Source organism: Barbus barbus (assembly GCF_936440315.1).
Source record: "Barbus barbus genome assembly, chromosome: 47".
Taxonomy (NCBI): Eukaryota; Metazoa; Chordata; class Actinopteri; order Cypriniformes; family Cyprinidae; genus Barbus; species Barbus barbus.
Genome location: NC_136725.1, coordinates 20819404 through 20840949, shown reverse-complemented (window position 1 = coordinate 20840949; position 21546 = coordinate 20819404). Strand labels below are relative to the sequence as shown.

General features: G+C 41.8%; 2 protein-coding genes across 2 annotated transcripts; both read right to left on the bottom strand.

The window, feature by feature from the left end:
- Window positions 1-218: 218 nt before the first annotated feature.
- LOC306865750 (interleukin-1 beta-like) lies at window positions 219-4958 on the bottom strand. Its single transcript, XM_079410519.1, has 7 exons — window positions 4853-4958; window positions 2541-2579; window positions 2278-2350; window positions 2025-2199; window positions 778-951; window positions 549-685; window positions 219-459 (listed from the first exon to the last, which is right to left on the bottom strand). The coding sequence occupies exons 1-7, from the start codon at window positions 4918-4920 to the stop codon at window positions 226-228; spliced, it is 900 nt and encodes a 299-aa protein (XP_079266645.1). The 5' UTR covers window positions 4921-4958; the 3' UTR covers window positions 219-225.
- A 9007-nt stretch (window positions 4959-13965) lies between these two features.
- Window positions 13966-18819, bottom strand: LOC306866252 (interleukin-1 beta-like; the record flags this gene model as incomplete). Its single annotated transcript, XM_079411347.1, has 7 exons — window positions 18625-18819; window positions 16258-16296; window positions 15996-16068; window positions 15743-15917; window positions 14518-14691; window positions 14289-14425; window positions 13966-14199 (listed from the first exon to the last, which is right to left on the bottom strand). Exons 1-7 carry the CDS (start codon window positions 18690-18692, stop codon window positions 13966-13968), a joined length of 900 nt encoding a protein of 299 aa, XP_079267473.1. The 5' UTR covers window positions 18693-18819.
- Window positions 18820-21546: the final 2727 nt, after the last annotated feature.

Here is a 21546-nt window from a genome sequence, read left to right as displayed (position 1 = left end):
CTTAATTAAAAAATTAAATTAAAAGCACATAATGTTCATACTTAAGGAATTCAACATGAATTTACCATTCCCAACACAAACCTTACACATATATTCGAGGAAAAAAAAAAAAACAGACATATACATAAACTCATTCAGGTTTGTAACATGTTTGAATAAATCCAGATTATAAACTGTACATGGTACATACTCTCTGGAAATGTGTTTATGGATCAAATCTGATTCTTAGCTCAGGATTACTTGTTGATCCTCAAGTGTGAAGTTTGTGGTTTGGTCCGTTGGCACCTGGTTCATTTCCACCCTCTTCCAGTCATCAAAAGCTGTGGTAATAAACCATCCAGGAAATTTAACAGATTCAAAAGTGCTGTAAGCCGTGCCAGTCTCTTTTCTGAAGAAGAGGAGGCTGTCGTACTCGTTCGGGTCATTGGCTCTAATGGTGTCCAGGGGGCCATTGACCTCCTAAAACAATTAAAAAGGGCTTTGAATCCTCGTTTTATAATGTGGAAAACATTTTTTGGGGAAATTTAATGTGTTTGTGGTGCACGAACCTTCAAGAGCAGGACGGGGGAAGGACCACCAGACTGAGAGCAAGCAATGTAGAGGTTGCTGTTGGAAATTCCCAGGCACACAGGCTGGCCGTTATTTTGTGGGACACTCGTTACGTACGTTGACATACTGAATCGAACTGAAAGAAACAGAAAACGTGTAGGGGGTAACGTCAAAAGGACATTTCTGAAGTCATGCATTTGCATGTGAAAGCTTGTGTTGAAGATTTACCTTTGTATTGAATGGTTCCTGCACTCAGAGTCACAGCCTTCAAATGAAGATCCTCATTGGTTAGTTTGTTGCTCTGCACCAGAGTCTTTTTGTACTTATCATAAACGGTGCACTGCAGGGTCCGGCTGGTCTTACAGTAAATCGGTGTCACATTAAGCGGCTTCACTAGACGCTCTGTGGAAATAAAAAGACAGTGAACATCAATCAAAAGAGAACAAACGTCTAAACATTGTGGCAGTCAAATTTCCTTTTAAGTCAATTAATATACTTGGTTTGATATTGCAGATTCATATTAATATTATAGCGATTTGACAAACCAGCTAGACACCTTTGTATTATGTTTAAAATCTTGTGTCAAATTGACCCAAATTAGATTGACCCAATTAGAACACATCACAAATCAGGTAATATTAGTACATTTAAACCCTTGTGCTGTGCAGAGAATCCTTGACCTAATTTGATGTTCCCCGTCAAAAAACACCAACCTGCTCATGCTATATTATTATCAAAATCTTGGATTCAAAAGTTTGTTTTCTTTCAATTTCTGTAGATATGAGCATCTGCAAGATGCTTAAATGTAACTAAACACCCTTCTTTGAAGATGCATCAAAATATATATATGACCCTGGAGCACAAAACCAGTCTGAAGTCGCTGGGGTATATTTGTAGCAATAGCCAAAAATACATTATATGAGTCAAAATTATAGGTTTTTCTTCTATGCCAAAAATCATTAGGATATTAAGTAAACATCATGTTCCATGAAGATATTTTGTAAATTTACTACCATAAATATATCAAAACTTAATTTTTGGTTAGTAATATGCATTGCTAAGAACTTCATTTGAACAACTTTAAAGACAATTTTCTCAATATTTAGATTTTTTTGCATCCTCAGATTCCAGATTTTCAAATAGTTGTATCTCAGACAAATATTGTCCTATTCTAACAAATCAATGGAAAGCTTATTTATTCAGCTTTCAGATTATGTATAAATATCAATTTTGAAAAATTGACCCTTGTGATTGGTTTTGTGGTCCAGGGACACATATTTATATATTAAAATATAATATGAAGAAAAATCTAGGTTAACCAGTATTTCCGCCAACTCAAGAATCTGGGTCAAGCTGACCAGCATAATATAATGGTTAAGGTGGTCAGTATGGTTCATTGCTGGTGCTTCCTGCTCTAACCATCTTGACCAACTATCAAACCAGCTTTTAGCTGCTTAAAAGTTTGCTAAAGGTACCTTCGATCACGTTCTCCAAGAAGAAGTTGAGCAGCGCATCTTCACAAAACTTGCCAGAAGACATTTCTTTGATGTGCTTCAACCTTTCCACAGCTATGATGATGTTCACCACCCGCCTCATGCTGTGAGGATGCGGAGACAGCTCCAGCTTGATGTCTTGATTCATGTCGCAAATCTGGAGAAAATAAACTATGTTTTAGAAGACTTCATAGTAATCAGAACATATGCACGAGCATATTTAACAGCAGCTCACCATGGCTAGATCTGGGCAGTCCCGTTCATCAAAGCCAGAAATGTCAGGATACATCATGTCTGTCTTGAGCGCACTGTTTAAGAAATGAACAAAATGTATCATTAAAGGAGTTTTAGGCAAACTAATCCAAAGCTAATTAAGGACATAGAAATGCATCATTTACAGACTTTATGTTAAATGCATCATCTAGACGAGAGCTAGGCTATTTGATAATGCATTGATTAATGTAATATATATATTAAAAAAAAACAAGCCATACTTACTTTGAAGGAAAAAAACGGTGTCCTTGACATGCCATCGTACTAAAATAAAGCATAAAACTAAACAGTGAGAAAATGACTTTCAATCACGGCTCAGGTGAAAGTAGATAGTAGTTACTGGGTTGGTTAAACCGTTGTTTCTCTTCTGAGAGTCCTCTGTTGAATGTGTTTGTGGACAAGTAGCCAGTGGCTTTTGTACATCTACAGCGGGGATTTTCCCAAAAGAGGTTCTTGCTGCAGCCTGTAGCACCATGACGTAATAGCTCAGATCCAATACGTAGTGGATGTTTTATGCGCATGCGCTGTATAGGTCTCGAATAAATTCATATTTATATTTACATTTAATAATTTTGCAGACGCTTTTATCCAAAGCGACTTAGTCTAAGTGAAGTCTAACGCAGTACATGTAGCAATTAAGGGTTTTTGAGCTACATTACAATGTTAAAACTTTAATGTCTATCAGCATTAACATAACTTTAGTGTGAGGCTAGAACAAAACCCAAAAACAGGAACAAAGGAGTAAACGAGATAATTAGCATGAATCATTAACTAAACAAGGACAGGAACTACCAAATAAGGGCAAAACGGAACTGAAAGGAAACTGCTGTATCCTGTAACATGATATCTCAAATTTTGTTATGTTTTTATTGTGTTAATTAGCTGTTTTCCTAGTCAAAATAACCCAACTGCAGTTTGATTGAGATTAACTGGAATGCACAATGAAAAAAATTATTTCTGAGGATTGTTAAAAACATAATAATGAACTCGTCATATGCAGATGTTGCACTGTAAATAATAGCTAATTATAAAGACATTTAATTATCTTAAATGCCTTTTTGATTGTACCCGTCATGTTTATTTAAATCTCATAGGGGATATTAAATTAATGCCGATCCATTTCGTTTATATAGCTATTACAAACATTTTCAATAGGCTAATAATATTTTTTTTTAAAACCCATTAAATTTATAACAAGATATTACCTCGCTAATAACTCCTCAGACAGGTAACATACATGTTTTATTAGTTGCTTTTCACACATGGTCTGATACAAAACACTCAAAAACACACAGAGAGAGAGAGAGAGCTCTAGTAATGGATGGTGTCTTTAGCCATTAGATCTGTCTCCAGGGGTTTAAATTGCATATGAATAACACACAAATAATAGAAATTGTCATCTTTGTTACCTTGTCTCTGACCACGTGTGTATTTATTTGTAGGACATAGGATTGACTTGATTTTATACGATATAAAAAAAGATATCTGCATATTTTAGTAGGCCTATAACTTTTATACTATAGCACAGAGAGTGAGAATGAAAAATAATATTTGATTAACTATAACTATAAGACTGTTATGAAAAAACAAACAAAAAACAAGACAATAAAACCCATTTTTTCATAAAGAACAAACTAAATTGTAATTAGTAGACTTGTATTTCCAAAACGAAGCAAACTAATAAAAATAAACTCCTTCATTCAAAACTACTAAAAGTTTCAATAGCCTGCACTACTGGTTTAAAATCACAGTATCCTATAATTTGTGTAAGTCTGTGAAACACAGCTCTGATGATGATGATGATGACTCGGCATTCACTTAATTACAAATCAGGTTGAAATGTTTTGGCTGTCCTAAAGTATCACTAAAGGAAAAAAGTCATTAAATGTTAAAATGCTTGAAAAATACTGGCATGATAAGTTTGGCATTGTATTTTATTATTAATTCTTAAAAAAAAAAAAAAAAAGCAGAGAAGCATTAGTTTTTTGTAAGTTAAAAAAAGGCATTTGTTTGTGCAAGGCCTATATATTCTATTAGTATATAATAGTAATAATTAGTATACACTTATTACTTATTTGTATTAGTATTTTTGCATGAGGCATCCAGTAACATAAAAATAGTTTTGTCAAAATTATTAAATAAACAGCTTATTACAGGTTTTCCGGAAATACATTACAAAACAATCAAAACAACAAAGCTAAAATATAAACTAATTGTTGTGTAGCTACGTAGTTGGTTTTTTTGTGGTCATTTTTGTGGTTTCCGTCTGCTTTTGCAATACTATGATGCAACTTAAGTTTTAGTTTGTAGGAAGGAATTCACAAAAACTATCCGAATTTGCAACACTTTTGAACTACATGTGAGACTAAGATGTTTTTGAAACTGAAACATTAATTTTACGAAAATATAACCCATGTGACAACTAGCCCCATTCTCCACTGGCACCAATCTGTGGCTAAATGTATACACACAGCTTATACACTCATCTTTGAGATTTACTTGTACTTGAAAGAAGTTTAAGACAATTTCTTACTTACAGCGTTGTTAAGTCTCCATGCAGTTTGAGTACTGGATGCTTTCTGTTTCTTGAGACCCAGTATTTCATTGTAAAAGGCTGCTTCTTGAACCAGTCGAATAATAAAGAGTTCTGCCTCTCTCCTTTCCTCTAGACGTAGTTTCAGAAGATCTGGATTCAAGACCTTTGGCTTCTTTCACACACCGTTTAAGTCTGGCAATGGCCTTCACCATTTTGGTCCAATCAGAGAACTTAAGAAGGCGTTTCAACAATGATTTTCCTTCTCTTGTGTAAGTACTAAGAACTTGACCCTTACGAAGCTCTGGATCATTGCTCATGGTTACATCTCCCACCTTAACTTCCTCCCATCCTTCTGCCACAAGAAGTTTGGTCCTGTGAGCCAGCTGGACGCTACCAATTGTTCTAAGACCTCTGGAGGGAGAATCTGCAGGATACTCGTCATAACATCTTGTAAGAAATCATTAGAGGAGAATTCAGCCAACATAAGAGACTTCCACTTCTCATAACTTGCTCTGAATCACTGTTCATACCTTTCCAATATCTCCTCCTGCAGTTTCTAAATACTGTTTGTGCTGTGAGGAGCAGTCGTCTGCGTATGCTAAAAGGGCCACTCACTACAGACTGATCTTGAGACATGATCCCTGTAAAGGCAGTGACTCACTCCAGCCCCAATGCAAGAACCAGATAACAGCCCACCCTATTACATTCAGGGGTCAGAGAGGTAAAACCGCAGGGACTGCAAGAAGTGTCCACATGAGACAGAGAAATATGACAGTTATTAAAGAAATTAGTCTGGAATTGTGTTTGGGGTTTCAAAACTGTGCATGTTTCAAATTCAATACAATTGCAAATTATATCATTTGCGTAACAATTCGGGTGAAAAGTTTACATTTACACAAAAATCTGTCTCTTTATACATGTATACGGTGGCCGAGAGAGCTCAACACGCTGCAACTTCAGAAAACACATGCAAACAGGAAAAGCACCAGCAAATCAAGAAAACATTTTCATCAATTTGACAGAGGTGCAACACAAACAAATAAAGAATTTTATTTGCAGCGCGTTTCTTTGTTTGGTTGTGTTGTGAGCATTTGCAGCGCGTGTTGTTAAATTGATGAAGTTGTTTTCTTAATTTGCAGCGCGTTGAGATCTCTCGGCCACATGGCCAATGTTATAAATATCTGACTAAAATGTCACTAAAAATGAGAAAATGGTCTTTATTTACAAATTTTCTAAATCCTACAGCGATTTATTTATTTTTAGGTTTAAATAGCTGTAGGCTGTAGCATCGTTTTTCAGAAACTTTGTATATGTGAGCTTAGCATGTTTCCTAAATATCTGCAAACATATTTTATGCTTTAAAAATATAACGTCTCAGGTTACGTATGTAACCATGGTTCCCTGAACGAGACGCTGCGTCGAAACGCATATGGGAACGCCAGGCTCTGAATATGATGTGTAATCAGTCAAACAAGGGCGAGGCGTCACGGGCGGGGTGACGTCACGACCAGGAAGCATATAAGCACGTGCGGCGGAGCCGGCTTCAGCTTCAAGTCATGAAGCAAGCGCTGGCAGGGATGCCGGAAGTGTGGCAACGTGACGCAGCGTCTCGTTCCCTTCAGGGAACAATGGTTACATACGTAACCTGAGACGTTCCCTTCCAGGAACTTCGAGCTGCGTCGAAACGCATATGGGAACGAGATACCAACGCCGCCAGACTGACAAGTCCCTGCCTGGTGTCAGGACGAAAGGACAGAGGAGCCGGGAGTGGCTCGGATGTCGAGGTCATAGAACCTAACGAAAGTCAGGGGCGTGGACCACCCAGCTGCGTTGCAGCTGTCCTGCATGGAACACCTGCCCAGAAGGCCTTGGAGGCCGCCACACCTCGGGTTGAGTGCGCTCTGACTCCCACCGGCGGGGGGAGCTCAGAGGCCTCGTATGCCAAAGCCATGGCACCCACAATCCACCTACTAAGAGAGGGCTTCGTAGCAGGAAGACCCCTCCTAGGCGGACCATAGCACACGGGCAGCTGGTCCGACTTTCTCCACAGGGAGGACCTGTGGATGTATGCGTCCAATGGGCTCGAAAGGTGCATTGCACAGAGCCTCCAGAACCATAGCCAGATCCCACGTAGGGACGAGATCGTACCGGAGGCCTCAGCCTCAGCGCACCGCGGAGGAAACGTGTAACTAGGGGGTGTCTACCCACTGACTGACCACCAATAAGGGCGTGGTATGACGAAATAGCTGCCACGTAGACCTTAACAGTGGAATGGGTTACCCCTGCGAAGAAACGGGCCTGCAGGAACTCCAGTACTGCACCAACGGGGCAGTTGACTGGGTCGAGCTGGCGGTCCCCGCACCAAGAAGTGAAGAGCCTCCACTTCAAGGCGTACAGTTTCCTCGTAGAGGGAGCTCTGGATTGGAGAATGGTCTCGACAACCTCGGTTGACAGACCGGAAGCTATGAGCTGTGCCCCCTCAGGGGCCACACCCACAGCTTCCATAACTCCGGGCGAGGGTGCACCTCGGTGCCCCCGGCCTGTGAGAGGAGGTCCCTCCTGACGGGCACTTCCCACGGAGTGCCGTCGAGGAGAGATATCAGGTCCGAGAACCATACTCTGCCCGGCCAGAACGGTGCTACTAACAGTAGACTGACCTCGTCCCGGCGCACTCTCGCCAGAACTCCAGGGAGCAGAGCGATCGGGGGGAAGGCGTACAGACGGAGCCTCGGCCACGTCTATACCATAGCGTCCAGTCCCGGAGGAGCTGGAGGAACCAGAGGGGACATTGCGCTGACTCTCGAGTGGCGAAGAGGTCCACCTGTGCCTGGCCAAAACCTTCCACATCTGCTTCACCCCTCGGGTGAAGGGAAGCGTCCGTCGCTAGCGAGACGCGGCGACAAGGAGCTCCCAGCACCGGGCCCCGGGACAAGAACCAAGGATTCCTCCACATGTCTAAGGCACGGACAGCGGCGTGACACTTTGACAGCGCGGAGCGAGTCTCCCCTCAGGGAGACCCCCTTGGTCTTGAGCCACCACTGTAGGGGCCTCATGTACAGCAGGCCAGAAGGAATCACGCTGGACGCAGCTGCCATGAGCCCAAGCAGTCTCTGAAACTGCTTGACAGTGAATGGCTGGCCTTCTCACACTCTCTCGACTCGATCTGAGCAGGGGTCAAACGAGCCTGCATCGTGGTCGAATCCCACACTACACCTGGATAAGTGGTTCTCTGAGCTGGAGAAAGCACACTTTCCTTGGCGTTTAGTCTTAACCCCCCAAATCTTTCATGTGGGCGAGAACGACACCTCGATGCCGAATCGCCGCCCGCTCTAATTGAGCGAGGATCGACCAATTGTCGATATAATTGAGTATGCGGATGCCCTGCAGTCGCAACGGGACCAGTGCCGCATCCACACACTTGGTGAAAGTGCGGGGTGAGAGTGCTAGGCCGAGGGGAAGAACCCGATACTGATACGCTTTGCCCCCGAAAGCGAACCTCAGGAACTCCCTGTGAGAGGGAAGGATGGGTACATGGAAATAGACATCTTTGAGGTCTGTCGTGACAAATCATTCCTCGGACCTGATTTGAGACACGATCTGCCTGACAGTGAGCATCTTGAACTTCAGCTTTCTGGCTGAGCGGTTCAGAAGACTCAAATCCAGTATGGGCCTCAGCCCCACATCCTTCTTTGGAACAATGAAGTACAGGCTGTAGCAGCCGGCGTGGACTTCGTGAGGAGGAACCAACTCGATGGCTTCCTTCCTCAGCAAAGTATCGACTTCCTGTTCCAAGACCAGAGCCTGCTCGAGGCGGACCGTAGTCACACAGACCCCTTTGAACAGCGGAGGTGGCCCATCGAACTGGATGGAATAGCCAGCCTCTACCGTCCGCAGGACGCAAAGAGACACATTTGGCAGTCGCTGCCAGGCTGCCAAACGATCTACTAAGGGAATCAGTCTCTCGAGACTGACCTCTGGTGTTAGAGAAGCGGCCAGACCGCTGCCTAGCTGCGGCGCACCGGCAGGAGACGCGTAATCTGGCGGCCAAGGCGAGTTTCTCAGGCCCGCTGAAATCACAGGCGGAAGAACCTGAGAGTAATACTCGCTGGGACCTGCTGTGCCCTGGAACTGCAGGGTTGACAGACAAATCCCCGGAGGGCACCGAGGGGAGACGGTCACCGTGTGCCGCGGTGTAAGCCGCTCCACCCCAGTAGGGGTCGTCCTCCGTAGTCCTGGGGCTCACCTGTCAGGACCTCTGAACGAACCAGACCCTGCAAGGCAGGACCCAAAGAGACACATTCGGCAGCTCGCTGCCCAATGATCTTCTAAGGGAATCAGTCTCTCGAGACTGACCTCTGGGTTCAGAGAAGCGGCCAGACCGCTGTCTCGATGCGGCGCACCGGAATGAGACGCGTAATCTGGCAGCTGAGGCGAGTTTCTTGGCTCCGCGCTGCCGGGCGGACAAACCTGAGAAATATACTCGCTGGGACCGGCTGTGCCCTGGAACAGCGGCAGGCTCAGCAGACAAGTCCCTGGAGGGCACCGAGGTGAAGTGGTCACCGAGTGCCGCGGTGCAAGCCACTTCACCCCAGTAGGGGTCGCCCTCCGCGGTCCTGGGGCTCGCCCGTCAGGACCTTTTGCGCGAGGAGCTGGTATGCGGAGGAGGCTGCGCCCGCCCAGCAGCCACCTGAGTTTAGAGAGCGCGCATACCCTCTGCCCACCAAAGATGTTGTAAGAGCAGGAGCCTTCAAAGGCGATGCCGTAGAGCATACATGTCAAACTCAGGCCCTAAAATCTAATTTTATTTGGCCCGCGAGATCATATCCAATAATGTATTAGAGCTGGCCCGCCGCGCCAGTATATAGCGCATGCACCGCTAAGCGGCAGCCACGGGGCGATTCCACCGCTTGCCGTGTCCCGTCCCGTGTGAAAGGGCCTTTAGACTACGAATCCCAGAATGCTTTGCTAACGCGTTGCCGCCGGCCCGTCAGTCTCTAGACCGCACACCTCCTCCTCTGTGTTACAACGCATTAGCAAAGCTACGAGTCACCTCACTCAAATTTATTTAACCGTTTGCGGTTGACGTGAAGAGCGCACCGCAATCTCCAAATGGAGCTGATTGAGCTCCAGTGTAGTGACGCGCTCAAGTCAAAGTACGACTCCGTCGGTGCTGCGCAGTTCCCACGCTTCCTCCCCGACACTCTGCCCCAACTCCGAGCCCAAGATGCTCTCTATGTTCGGCAGCACATATTTATGTGAACAACTCTTCTCTTTGATGAAGATGAGCAAAACACCACACAGGAGTCGTCTCACTGACGAACACCTTCATTCAGTCCTGAGAATTTCCTCAGCTCAGAGCTTGACCCCAGACTTTGATGAACTTGCCTCTAAGAAGAGATGCCAAGTATCGGGCTTGGACCCATGTGGAGCAGAGTAGGCTAAATCACAGTATAGCAAAAACTGAGCTTGGATGAATGTTTTCTTAATGACTCAAAGTTAAAATATTGGATTTTCATTGAAAGAAATTGTTGCTTTTGGCTGTTGGATTGTAACAAAGGAGCTTGAAATCTATAGTTATAGAGACAGTATTATTTATTTTAAATGCTATTTCTATTTGTTTATGCTTGTACTGGATTCAATGTTTGAGCAAAACTAAAATCTATTTTCATATGAAAAGGTTTTTATATTGTTGTTTTATGTTGTTATATGCATGTCAATTTTTTTTAATTTCTTTATTTTTACTTACTTACTTACTTTTGTCATTTAGCAGACGCTTTTGTCCAAAGCGACTTACAAATAAGAAAAAGTAACTAAAACTAAAAGTTACAACTCTATAAATACTATATACCCACATATTTAAGAAAATAAAGAAATTAAATAAAATTGACACATGCATATAACAACATTTCAATAATAAACATATAAATGAAAAATTTAAATAAAAAGCGATACTACTATCCCTTGCCGGTGTCCCTGCCCGGTGGAGTCGCACGGTAGAATCGATGGTCTTTACACTCTAAAAACTTTACACTCTAGTAACTTTTAGTTTTAGTTACTTTTTCTTATTTGTAAGTCGCTTTGGACAAAAGCGTCTGCTAAATGACAAAAGTAAAAAGTAAGTAAGTAAGTAAAGTAAGTTTAACATTACATATCTCAAAAGAAAACAAAACATGCAGAATTGCATTGCAATTTTTCAATAAATATTGAGTTTGGCCCGCGACCTTGTCCTAATTTTTAATTTTGGCCCACTGTGAATTTGAGTTTGACACCCCTGCCGTAGAGGGAGACAGATAGCTCGCAAGCGTCTGTTCAACCCGCGGCATCGCCGCATACCCGCGCTCATTCAGTTCCCGCGGGAACGAATGGCCGGGACGAAAAGATTTCACCCGCGATCTCGACACCTCGGTGAGGAGATCGGGGAAAACGGAAGGCTCCTGTGTAGAAGTAGCTCTCTGGGGCGAGAGAGGCGGCGAAACCTCGTCAACGCTCGTCACATCAACCTCCTCGGAGGAAGAGAGACGAAGCATTGAGCCCTCGTCTCGGGGGAAGAGACAGCTTCCGAACCGAGAGACGGGGCGCCAGATCAGGCGCGGGAGGAGATAGGGACATGCCCGTCTGACTCTCGCCAGCCAGATCAGCCTTTTTCTTTTATTTTTTTTTCTCTCTGCAAGCCCCGCGAGCGCAGACGCCGCTCTGCCTTTAAATCAGAGAGAAAAAAAAGGCAGAAGCGGGACCGGCTTTATTCATTTTATGCTTGTGCAAACACTGCAGCTTACAAAGCTCATAGTTATATCATATTGGGGTGACAGAGGCGGCGAAACCTCGTGAACGCTCGTCACATCAACCTCCTCAGAGGAAGAGAGACGAAGCATTGAGCCCTCGTCTCGGGGGAAGAGACAGCTTCCACACCGAGAGACGGGGCGCCAGATCTGGCGGATACGGGAGGAGATAAGGACATGCCCGTCTCACACTCGCCAGCCTGCGAGCCCCACGAGTGCAGCCGCCGCTCTGCCTCGGCAGCAGCGGGACCGGCACCGCGTGGGAAGCTCGCGAAGGCTCCCTTCTCGAAGAGAGCCCTCCGGGTGCGGAGACCGATTCTGCGTGCTCCGCACCCAGGCAGACCACGCACAAATCGTGTGTGTCCTCGCTCGTGATATAGCGAGGGCAAGGATGCACACACGACTCAAAACGTGGTCTGAAAGCTTCACCCCTGAGCTTGCCCTTGGCTTTGGCATGATACTGAATGCTTTCCACTTAAAACTAGGACAAACAACAGTAAATAAGACTGACACACACAGAGCGCTTCGCTGAATGACAAAAAGCTGAAGCCGGCTCCGCCGCACGTGCTTATATGCTTCCTGGTCGTGACGTCACCCCGCCCGTGACGCCTCGCCCTTGTTTGACTGATTACACATCATATTCAGAGCCTGGTCACGCTGAAGGCGTTCCCATATGCGTTTCGACGCAGCTCGAAGTTCCTGGAAGGGAACATACAGCACCTTTAAAATTATATTTTGTAAAGTCACAAAAATACAAAACAGCTTTTTTATTTATTTAAGCACTGTCTAAATAACTGCCTGTTTAAATGAAACCATGAAGAAGAGATATTATTGTAGCTTAAGTGCTTAATTACTTCACTGTTTCAGACTTAATCTTATTAACTTAAATTTGTACTGAGGTCATGCATAAAAAGTTCTGGATGAATTAATGACCTACTCCAGTTTAAGGAAGAATGTCCACAATTGGGTTATGAAAGTAAATTCCTCAACAGAGAGGTTTTTTGGTGTTTTGTCTAGTTAGGCAATCCCCATTCACTCGCTTCAACAAATATTGGGGCTAGAATGTCCAGAATTTCTGTGTTTATGAAACTTCCACATTTAGCTTCTGCAAAATGCTGGTATAAAATGTTAACCGCGGCTGCACTGCCACTTTTTGTCAGGAGAACACATAAAACAGCTCATATGCATATTTACTATTTTAAGACAATATGTGACCCTGGACCACAAAACTAGTCATAAGTGTCAATATTTCAAATTGAGATTTATACATCATCTGAAAGCTGAATAAATAAGCTTTCCATTGATGTATGGTTTGGTAATATTTGGCTGAGATACAACTATTTGAAAATCTGGAATCTGAGGGTGCACAAAAAATCTAAATATTGAGAAAATTGCCTTTAAAGTTGTTCAAATGAAGTTCTTAGCAATGCATATTACTAATCAAAAATTAAGTTTTAATATATTTACAGTAGGACATTTACAAAATATCTTCATGGAACATGATCTTTACTTAATATCCTAATGATTTGTGGCATAAAAGAAAAATTGATAATTTTGACCCATACAATGTAATTTTATGTTCAAAATGTCTCATTGTCAAATGATTTAAAGTTCTGTGCCAATTTATACATAAGTATATTTGGGGTGCATAGATTCAGCTAATAAAACATGATTTAAAAATGTATTGATTTATCAATAAAGTGGCAACATAACATCAAAGTGCACAAAAAAAAAAAAAAAAAAAAAAAAAAAAGCAACATCAATGCTTACAGCATAAGTTAACTGCATTTATGGGTAAGATGAATGTAAACGATTATTACCTGTATCAATTCATTAGTGTTATTTTGGTGTCTCCATTTAGTGCCTTAAGTTGTGTTAATGCAGTTCTTTTATGCTTGTTCTTTTTGTGCGGTGACTTATTTGTTAGTGCACTTTGGTACTCGGTTGTCACTTTATATGATAATCTTATAATAATAATCATCCTGTAGTTAATCAACAACACAACACCAAGTTAAATCCATATCTTTGGTTTATTTTAATATAAGATACAAAAGAAGTACAGTGTAAAATAATTTTGATTTAAAAAATAATTTAAAATAAATATTAAACTTAATTAAAAAATTAAATTAAAAGCACATAATGTTCATACTTAAGGAATTCAACATGAATTTACCATTCCCAACACAAACCTTACACATATATTCGAGACAAAAAAAAAAAAAACAGACATATACATAAACTCATTCAGGTTTGTAACATGTTTGAATAAATCCAGATTATAAACTGTACATGGTACATACTCTCTGGAAATGTGTTTATGGATCAAATCTGATTCTTAGCTCAGGATTACTTGTTGATCCTCAAGTGTGAAGTTTGTGGTTTGGTCCGTTGGCACCTGGTTCATTTCCACCCTCTTCCAGTCATCAAAAGCTGTGGTAATGAACCATCCAGGAAATTTAACAGATTCAAAAGTGCTGTAAGCCGTGCCAGTCTCTTTTCTGAAGAAGAGGAGGCTGTCGTACTCGTTCGGGTCATTGGCTCTAATGGTGTCCAGGGGGCCATTGACCTCCTAAAACAATTAAAAAGGGCTTTGAATCCTCGTTTTATAATGTGGAAAACATTTTTTGGGGAAATTTAATGTGTTTGTGGTGCACGAACCTTCAAGAGCAGGACGGGGGAAGGACCACCAGACTGAGAGCAAGCAATGTAGAGGTTGCTGTTGGAAATTCCCAGGCACACAGGCTGGCCGTTATTTTGTGGGACACTCGTTACGTACGTTGACATACTGAATCGAACTGAAAGAAACAGAAAACGTGTAGGGGGTAACGTCAAAAGGACATTTCTGAAGTCATGCATTTGCATGTGAAAGCTTGTGTTGAAGATTTACCTTTGTATTGAATGGTTCCTGCACTCAGAGTCACAGCCTTCAAATGAAGATCCTCATTGGTTAGTTTGTTGCTCTGCACCAGAGTCTTTTTGTACTTATCATAAACGGTGCACTGCAGGGTCCGGCTGGTCTTACAGTAAATCGGTGTCACATTAAGCGGCTTCACTAGACGCTCTGTGGAAATAAAAAGACAGTGAACATCAATCAAAAGAGAACAAACGTCTAAACATTGTGGCAGTCAAATTTCCTTTTAAGTCAATTAATATACTTGGTTTGATATTGCAGATTCATGTTAATATTATAGCGATTTGACAAACCAGCTAGACACCTTTGTATTATGTTTAAAATCTTGTGTCAAATTGACCCAAATTAGATTGACCCAATTAGAACACATCACAAATCAGGTAATATTAGTACATTTAAACCCTTGTGCTGTGCAGAAAATCCTTGACCTAATTTGATGTTCCCCGTCAAAAAACACCAACCTGCTCATGCTATATTATTATCAAAATCTTGGATTCAAAAGTTTGTTTTCTTTCAATTTCTGTAGATATGAGCATCTGCAAGATGCTTAAATGTAACTAAACACCCTTCTTTGAAGATGCATCAAAATATATATATGACCCTGGAGCACAAAAGCAGTCTGAAGTCGCTGGGGTATATTTGTAGCAATAGCCAAAAATACATTATATGAGTCAAAATTATAGGTTTTTCTTCTATGCCTAAAATCATTAGGATATTAAGTAAACATCATGTTCCATGAAGATATTTTATTTACTACTGTAAATATATAAACACTTCATTTTTGATTAGTAATATGCATTGCTAAGAACTTCATTTGAACAACTTTAAAGGCATTTTTTTGCACCCTCAGATTCCAGATTTTCAAATAGTTGTATCTCAGACAAATATTGTCCTATTCTAACAAATCAATGGAAAGCTTATTTATTCAGCTTTCAGATGATGTATAAATCTCAATTTTGAAAATTTGACCCTTGTGATTGGTTTTGTGGTCCAGGGACACATATTTATATATTAAAATATAATATGAAGAAAAATCTAGGTTAACCAGTATTTCCGCCAACTCAAGAATCTGGGTCAAGCTGACCAGCATAATATAATGGTTAAGGTGGTCAGTATGGTTCATTGCTGGTGCTTCCAGCTCTTACCATCTTGACCAACTATCAAACCAGCTTTTAGCTGCTTAAAAGTTTGCTAAAGGTACCTTCGATCACGTTCTCCAAGAAGAAGTTGAGCAGCGCATCTTCACAAAACTTGCCAGAAGACATTTCTTTGATGTGCTTCAACCTTTCCACAGCAATGATGATGTTCACCACCCGCCTCATGCTGTGAGGATGCGGAGACAGCTCCAGCTTGATGTCTTGATTCATGTCGCAAATCTGGAGAAAATAAACTATGTTTTAGAAGACTTCATAGTAATCAGAACATATGCACGAGCATATTTAACAGCAGCTCACCATGGCTAGATCTGGGCAGTCCCGTTCATCAAAGCCAGAAATGTCAGGATACATCATGTCTGTCTTGAGCGCACTGTTTAAGAAATGAACAAAATGTATCATTAAAGGAGTTTTAGGCAAACTAATCCAAAGCTAATTAAGGACATAGAAATGCATCATTTACAGACTTTATGTTAAATGCATCATCTAGACGAGAGCTAGGCTATTTGATAATGCATTGATTAATGTAATATATATATTAAAAAAAACAAGCCATACTTACTTTGAAGGAAAAAAACGGTGTCCTTGACATGCCATCGTACTAAAATAAAGCATAAAACTAAACGGTGAGAAAATGACTTTCAATCACGGCTCAGGTGAAAGTAGATAGTAGTTACTGGGTTGGTTAAACCGTTGTTTCTCTTCTGAGAGTCCTCTGTTGAATGTGTTTGTGGACAAGTAGCCAGTGGCTTTTGTACATCTACAGCGGGGATTTTCCCAAAAGAGGTTCTTGCTGCAGCCTGTAGCACCATGACGTAATAGCTCAGATCCAATACGTAGTGGATGTTTTATGCGCATGCGCTGTATAGGTCTCGAATAAATTCATATTTATATTTACATTTAATCATTTTGAAGAAGCTTTTATCCGAAGCGACTTAGTCTAAGTGAAGTCTAACGCAGTACATGTAGCAATTAAGGGGTTTTGAGCTACATTACAATGTTAAAACTTTAATGTCTATCAGCATTAACATAACTTTAGTGTGAGGCTAGAACAAAACCCAAAAACAGGAACAAAGGAGTAAACGAGATAATTAGCATGAATCATTAACTAAACAAGGACAGGAACTACCAAATAAGGGCAAAACAGAACTGAAAGGAAACTGCTGTATCCTGTAACATGATACCTCAAATTTTGTTATTATGTTTTTATTGTGTTAATTAGCTGTTTTCCTAGTCAAAATAACCCAACTGCAGTTTGATTGAGATTAACTGGAATGCACAATGAAAAAAATTATTTCTGAGGATTGTTAAAAACATAATAATGAACTCGTCATATGCAGATGTTGCACTGTAAATAATAGCTAATTATAAAGACATTTAATTATCTTAAATGCCTTTTTGATTGTACCCGTCATGTTTATTTAAATCTCATAGGGGATATTAAATTAATGCCGATCCATTTTGTTTATATAGCTATTACAAACATTTTCAATAGGCTAATAATATTTTTTTTTAAAACCCATTAAATTTATAACAAGATATTACCTCGCTAATAACTCCTCAGACAGGTAACATACATGTTTTATTAGTTGCTTTTCACACATGGTCTGATACAAAACACTCAAAAACACACAGAGAGAGAGAGAGAGCTCTAGTAATGGATGGTGTCTTTAGCCATTAGATCTGTCTCCAGGGGTTTAAATTGCATATGAATAACACACAAATAATAGAAATTGTAATCCTTGTTACCTTGTCTCTGACCGCGTGTGTATTTATTTGTAGGACATAGGATTGACTTGATTTTATACGATATAAAAAAAGATATCTGCATATTTTAGTAGGCCTATAACTTTTATACTATAGCACAGAGAGTGAGAATGAAAAATAATATTTGATTAACTATAACTATAAGACTGTTATGAAAAAACAAACAAAAAACAAGACAATAAAACCCATTTTGTCATAAAGAACAAACTAAATTGTAATTAGTAGACTTCTATTTCCAAAACGAAGCAAACTAATAAAAAATAAACTCCTTCATTCAAAACTACTAAAAGTTTCAATAGCCTGCACTACTGGTTTAAAATCACAGTATCCTATAATTTGTGTAAGTCTGTGAAACACAGCTCTGATGATGATGATGATGATGACTCTGCATTCACTTAATTACAAATCAGGTTGAAATGTTTTGGCTGTCCTAAAGTATCACAAAAGGAAAAAAGTCATTAAATGTTAAAATGCTTGAAAAAATATTGGCATGAGAAGTTTGGCATTGTATTTTATTATTAATTCTTAAAAAAAGAAAAAAAAAGCAGAGAAGCATTAGTTTTTTGTAAGTTAAAAAAAGGCATTTGTTTGTGCAAGCTACAAGAAAACCATAAAAAGCTTTTTTTATAACTAATAGAATATAGGCCTATATATTCTATTAGTATATAATAGTAATAATTAGTATATACTTATTACTTATTTGTATTAGTATTTTTGCATGAGGCATCCAGTAACATAACAATAGTTTTGTCAAAATTATTAAATAAACAGCTTATTACAGGTTTTCCGGAAATACATTACAAAACAATCAAAACAACAAAGCTAAAATATAAACCAATTGTTGTGTAGCTACGTAGTTGGTTTTTTTGTGGTCATTTTTGTGGTTTCCGTCTGCTTTTGCAATACTATGATGCAACTTAAGTTTTAGTTTGTAGGAAGGAATTCACAAAAAGTATCCGAATTTGCAACACTTTTGAACTACACGTGAGACTAAGATGTTTTTGAAACTGAAACATTAATTTTACGAAAATATAACCCATGTGACAACTAGCCCCATTCTCCACTGGCACCAATCTGTGGCTAAATGTATACACACAGCTTATACACTCATCTTTGAGATTTACTTGTACTTGAAAGAAGTTTAAGACAATTTCTTACTTACAGCGTTGTTAAGTCTCCATGCAGTTTGAGTACTGGATGCTTTCTGTTTCTTGAGACCCAGTATTTCATTGTAAAAGGCTGCTTCTTGAACCAGTCGAATAATAAAGAGTTCTGCCTCTCTCCTTTCCTCTAGACGTAGTTTCAGAAGATCTGGATTCAAGACCTTTGGCTTCTTTCACACACCGTTTAAGTCTGGCAATGGCCTTCACCATTTTGGTCCAATCAGAGAACTTAAGAAGGCGTTTCAACAATGATTTTCCTTCTCTTGTGTAGGTACTAAGAACTTGACCCTTACGAGGCTCTGGATCATTGCTCATGGTTACATCTCCCACCTTAACTTCCTCCCATCCTTCTGCCACAAGAAGTTTGGTCCTGTGAGCCAGCTGGACGCTACCAATTGTTCTAAGACCTCTGGAGGGAGAATCAGCAGGATACTCGTCATAACATCTTGTAAGAAATCATTAGAGGAGAATTCAGCCAACATTAATAAGAGACTTCCACTTCTCATAACTTGCTCTAAATCACTGTTCATACCTTTCCAATTTCTCCTCGTGCAGTTTCTGAATACTGTTTGTGCTGTGAGGAGCAGTCGTCTGCGTATGCTAAAAGGGCCACTCACTGCAGACTGATCTTGAGACATGATCCCTGTAAAGGCAGTGACTCACTCCAGCCCCACTGCAAGAACCAGATAACAGCCCACCCCATTACATTCAGTGGTCAGAGAGGTAAAACCGCTGCAAGAAGTGTCCACATGAGACAGAGAAATATGACAGTTATTAAAGAAATGAGTCTGGAATTGTGTTTGGGGTACAAAACTGTGCATGCTTCAAATTCAATACAATTGCAAATTATATCATTTGCGTAACAATTCGGGTGAAAAGTTTACATTTACACAAAAATCTGTCTCTTTATACATGTATACGGTGGCCGAGAGAGCTCAACACGCTGCAACTTCAGAAAACACATGCAAACAGGAAAAGCACCAGCAAATCAAGAAAACATTTTCATCAATTTGACAGAGGTGCAACACAAACAAATAAAGAATATTATTTGCAGCGCGTTTCTTTGTTTGATTGTTTTGTGAGCATTTGTAGCGCGTGTTGTTAAATTGATGAAGTTGTTTTCTTAATTTGCAGCGCGTTGAGATCTCTCGGCCACATGGCCAATGTTATAAATATCTGATGTCACTAAAAATGAGAAAATAGTCTTTATTTACAAATTTTCTAAATCCTACAGCGATTTATTTATTTTTAGGTTTAAATAGCTGTAGGCTGTAGCATCGTTTTTCAGAAACTTTGTATATGTGAGCTTAGCATGTTTCCTAAATATCTGCAAACATATTTTATGCTTTAAAAATATAACATCTCAGGTTACGTATGTAACCATGGTTCCCTGAAGGGAACGAGACGCTGCGTCGAAACGCATATGGGAACGCCTTCAGCATGACCAGGCTCTGAATATGATGTGTAATCAGTCAAACAAGGGCGAGGCGTCACGGGCAGGGTGACGTCACGACCAGGAAGCATATAAGCACGTGCGGCGGAGCCGGCTTCAGCTTCAAGCCATGAAGCAAGCGCTGGCAGGGATGCCGGAAGTGTGGTAACGCGACGCAGCGTCTCGTTCCCTTCAGGGAACCATGGTTACATACGTAACCTGAGACGTTCCCTTCCAGGAACTTCGAGCTGCGTCGAAACGCATATGGGAACGAGATACCAACGCCGCCAGACTGACAAGTCCCTGCCTGGTGTCAGGACAAAAGGACAGAGGAGCCGGGAGTGGCTCGGATGTCGAGGTCATAGAACCTAACGAAAGTCAGGGGCGTGGACCACCCAGCTGCGTTGCAGATGTCCTGCATGGAACACCTGCCCAGAAGGCCTTGGAGGCCGCCACACCTCGGGTTGAGTGCGCTCTGACTCCCACCGGCGGGGGGAACTCAGAGGCCTCGTATGCCAAAGCCATGGCACCCACAATCCACCTACTAAGAGAGGGCTTCGTAGCAGGAAGACCCCTCCTAGGCGGACCATAGCACACGGGCAGCTGGTCCGACTTTCTCCACAGGGAGGACCTGTGGATGTATGCGTCCAGTGCTCGCACTGGACACATACGGTTGTGCTTCTCCTGGTCTGGCTCCCCGAAGGGAGGAGGACAGAAGCCCTGCAGTACGACCGGCTGTGGAACGACCGATGGGACCTTCGGAACATACCCCACGCAGGGGTAGAGGAATACTTTTGCCGAACCGGGCGCAAAGTGAATAGAGGCCGTTGTCAGGGCCTGAAGGTCACCCACCCTCCTCAGAGAGGTGATAGCCAATAGGAAGACGGTCTTGATAGTAAGGAGTCTCTCAGTTATCTCCTGAATGGGCTCGAAAGGTGCATTGCACAGAGCCTCCAGAACCATAGCCAGATCCCACGTAGGGACGAGATCGTACCGGAGGCCTCAGCCTCAGCGCACCGCGGAGGAAACGTGTAACTAGGGGGTGTCTACCCACTGACTGGCCACCAATAAGGGCGTGGTATGACGAAATAGCTGCCACGTAGACCTTAACAGTGGAATGGGTTACCCCTGCGGAGAAACGGGCCTGCAGGAACTCCAGTACTGCACCAACGGGGCAGTTGACTGGGTCGAGCTGGCGGTCCCCGCACCAAGAAGTGAAGAGCCTCCACTTCAAGGCGTACAGTTTCCTCGTAGAGGGAGCTCTGGATTGGAGAATGGTCTCGACAACCTCGGTTGACAGACCGGAAGCTATGAGCTGTGCCCCCTCAGGGGCCACACCCACAGCTTCCATAACTCCGGGCGAGGGTGCACCTCGGTGCCCCCGGCCTGTGAGAGGAGGTCCCTCCTGACGGGCACTTCCCACGGAGTGCCGTCGAGGAGAGATAACAGGTCCGAGAACCATACTCTGCCCGGCCAGAACGGTGCTACT